Source organism: Sprattus sprattus, assembly GCF_963457725.1.
Source record: "Sprattus sprattus genome assembly, chromosome: 13".
NCBI classification, from domain to species: Eukaryota; Metazoa; Chordata; class Actinopteri; order Clupeiformes; family Clupeidae; genus Sprattus; species Sprattus sprattus.
In genome coordinates this window covers 14,708,060-14,711,288 of record NC_137911.1, presented here as the reverse complement: position 1 = coordinate 14,711,288, position 3,229 = coordinate 14,708,060, and the positions used below count along the sequence as shown (strand labels likewise).

Below are 3,229 nucleotides of genomic sequence, written 5' to 3'. Positions count from 1 at the left end.
ACCGTGGCAACTTTTCGAGCCATTGGAGAGCGTTCCTGAACCTGGATAACATCGTTTGAAGAGATTATGGAAAGGGGCGATGGGCCTGACATCTAATCGAGTCTTTTGTGGTCTTTACTCATAAATTAAACCGTTTTACGACGAAATGTATCCAAGGGTCCAAGAAACATATAAAAGTCACAGCACGAGTCTGGCTCCAAGCGAGAAGAAAGTAACCCATAGCCGTGGAAGATGTTTTTATTTGGTGTTTCGGGTTAACCTGATGTATAAATGCGCTGCATGAAATCGGACTCGTTGCTGTTTCAGAGTAATTTATGGTCTTTTAGAAAGCCGGCTGTGAGGTAGATTGCCACAGTGGGTATGTAACACAGAATGAAAAATGTCTCCAGAATGGTAAAGCGAAATACATTTTCCGTTTTATTGCTGTATTTTCATTAGCGTCGAATAAGCAGCAATCCTGTTGTGCATTACAACAATATATGTGATTACCATTTAATAAACACAATAAACCGTGCTTTCTACAACATTATAAACACATCCTGTACAACTTTAGAAAACAAAATTGAGGAAGAGACACCAGCACATGTTGCCTTTTCTCGGATAGCCAAACTAATGATTGCATTTAGATTCCCATTCCATAAATACCGATCCGAAGCGGCTATAGGCTATAATTGCACAATAATTAGGCAATATGATTGGGCAATGGAGATACCGAGAAATTCGAAAAACATTCTTATATGTGTCCCACATTAAATAAAATCGCCATTCTGTTTCTCCAATTCCACATAGTGGAAATCATAAGCAGTAAATTCATTTCAGAGAAGGGTAAAGAGGGAGAGACCACGCCACAGTAAGTCTGAGAGGCCAATAAGTTGTCTTTTAAGGCTACCCCCAACGCTGTTTTCACCGACAGACCATACCATACTCTCCTTTGGCTTCCATGATGCAATTTACCCAACTTTTAATGCATCCCAGAGTGAACATGAGTTAAAGATGTGTCGGTCTGTCTGTCATTTTGTGTCTATGTGTTACTTGCTGTGTCCATCCGGATAATGAAGTGCCAGTTAAATAGTGGACGTTAAACTGCGTCTGGAGAGAAAACCGCAGGCTATAGTGAACATGATTTTCTATTGCGTGAGTATGAAACCAGTCTCCTTCTCTGCCATTGTATTAAGGTTTCAGTTTAGTCAAGGTCGTCTCTGAATGTTTCTCTCTGACACCCCGTGCCTGCTTGGTGTACCGAACCATCAGCGTTAGTCCAGGTCTATAGAGATGCAGCGACACTGCTTTACGCGCTGCACGCGCTTCTTTTTGGTGGGCGGCTGCTGGTCCGGGCAATTTAAAGTTAGAGTCATGGTGGTAAATCGCTTTGGTTTACAGAAAGAACATGACTGAAAGGCTCCCTCTTCCTTGCGGATATGTCTGGGAATGTAAAATGAATTGCACTGTCCGTAGCAGAACCTATTAATAATGGTGCGGCTGATGCAGCCTTCCTCGTGTATGGTTTGCTTCAGCGGTTGGGTCTTGCACCAGTCGAGTTTGAGGTATCTGCGTTCGGTGACATGTAGCGCCTCTTGGCTGGACTCCAGCACTTCGTCGGCGGATAAATGGGGGCCCTTTCTCCGTACTTGGGATCCAGAGCCCGCCTGCGGTGGCTGAGGTTGCTGCTCTGATTCGTTTGGGTTGATTTTGTCAGGATGAGGGATGGCACCTTGGGATCCTCGGTTCCGTTTGGAATCCGCTGGATAGGAGAGAAGCCCCACGACGAAAATCATGCTGCAGAGGACACGTGCGGATGCCATCATTCTTGAAAGAGATAAATAAAAACATCACATTACATCTATGATGGAACTGACCTAATATTCAATGACTAACAAAGATTTCTAAAAAAAAAATAACTTCTGCGCAATACCTGATAAGATACTAAAACGTCGTGTGTAAAATACAAATATTCTTTCACAAAACCTTGTATCACGTCCATCGACACTCACATCTACATGCAAGCTGAATGAGCCCCTTCGGATTACCGTTACTTTTAGTATCCATCAATACATCTTACAATCACAGTATATGCCATTGTTTGAGGCAGCCACAATAGTTCCTTATAGTATAGGCCTACTATATAAACTGATAAAAACTGCACGTCGTGGTAGGCTATTCATATCATCTGGATGCCCAGTTGTACATATTTATTTTAGAAACGCAACAGATGTCCTGCTTAATGACACCTGCACCGTGACCAAAGAGGTTTGAAAGCAACAGCGTGTGATAAAACGCATAACAACCGTGGCATGCAAACAGCTTAAAGTAGTCTGTTGAAGAGTTAAAAAGACGCTCACCTGTCAAGTAGTCGAAATGCTACAAATATAACGGTTTGATGTGTTCAGTCCAAGGCAAACCGCGGAGAGAGTTGCTAACACAGAGAACCAGACAGGGGTAAGCCACGGAGAGAGTCTGAAGCTTCTAACGGTTCCATAGAAAGAGAGGCTGGGGTTTTAATACAAATTGCAACAGCGCCGGACTGTCTCCTTTTTAAATGTCTGCCAGCTGAGATGTGTACAACAGTTCCCCCACATTATTGGCTAGGCACGATGTAAGGAAAATCAAAACTATCCGCCCACCCGACACTTCCCGAATCTACTTGTAGGGAGCAGACGGCAGCGCACTATCTAAAGGGAGGGTGTATGAGTGCAAAAATTGATTTAATGGAAACTGGATTCCGTGGTTCTGAAGGGCGCAGTTTTTGAATTGGAAACCCTGGCGTTGAGTCTACCTTGATGATTATGCAGTGTGTTGGTGAATGAAGTTATGTCTGTTATGAAAACACGATTCGACTACAAAAATAGGCTACTGTTTGCCTCCATTTAAACGCAATACACGAATGATGGTAAACAAATGGAAAACCATATTATTGGTTATAGTTTGCTTTCAAAACCTCTTCACATTGTATTCAGACTCGAGGCGTACAATCACAATCTCTGACACTATTCAATAATTGTATTACTTACATGTATTATTAATAAGTTAATTAGTATTTCGAAAAATAGTTTTTATGGCCTTCATGAGGAACAAGTTCCAGTGAAATTCATTATTGATAGCTTCGCGGAATCGAATGTACCTCCAAAATTCCACCAAAATAAGGTCAATACGCAATAGCGTTTTTCCTGTTAGTCACAGCCACATTAAGTCACATTAGAAAGCCACATTAAGTTTTTCTGATGTCATAACA

At 42.1% G+C, this 3,229-nt stretch overlaps 1 protein-coding gene across 1 annotated transcript; it reads right to left on the bottom strand.

The window, feature by feature from the left end:
* Positions 1-1,175: 1,175 nt before the first annotated feature.
* grem1b (gremlin 1b) lies at positions 1,176-2,475 on the bottom strand. The gene is made up of 2 exons (XM_080849596.1): positions 2,340-2,475; positions 1,176-1,806 (listed from the first exon to the last, which is right to left on the bottom strand). The coding sequence occupies exon 2, from the start codon at positions 1,803-1,805 to the stop codon at positions 1,254-1,256; it is 552 nt and encodes a 183-aa protein (XP_080705722.1). The 5' UTR covers position 1,806; positions 2,340-2,475; the 3' UTR covers positions 1,176-1,253.
* Between the last annotated feature and the right edge of the window lie 754 nt (positions 2,476-3,229).

Excerpts from the sequence above, each read along its gene's own strand:
- grem1b (XM_080849596.1), bottom strand. The coding sequence starts at position 1,805 with ATGATGGCATCCGCACGTGTCCTCTGCAGCATGATTTTCGTCGTGGGG.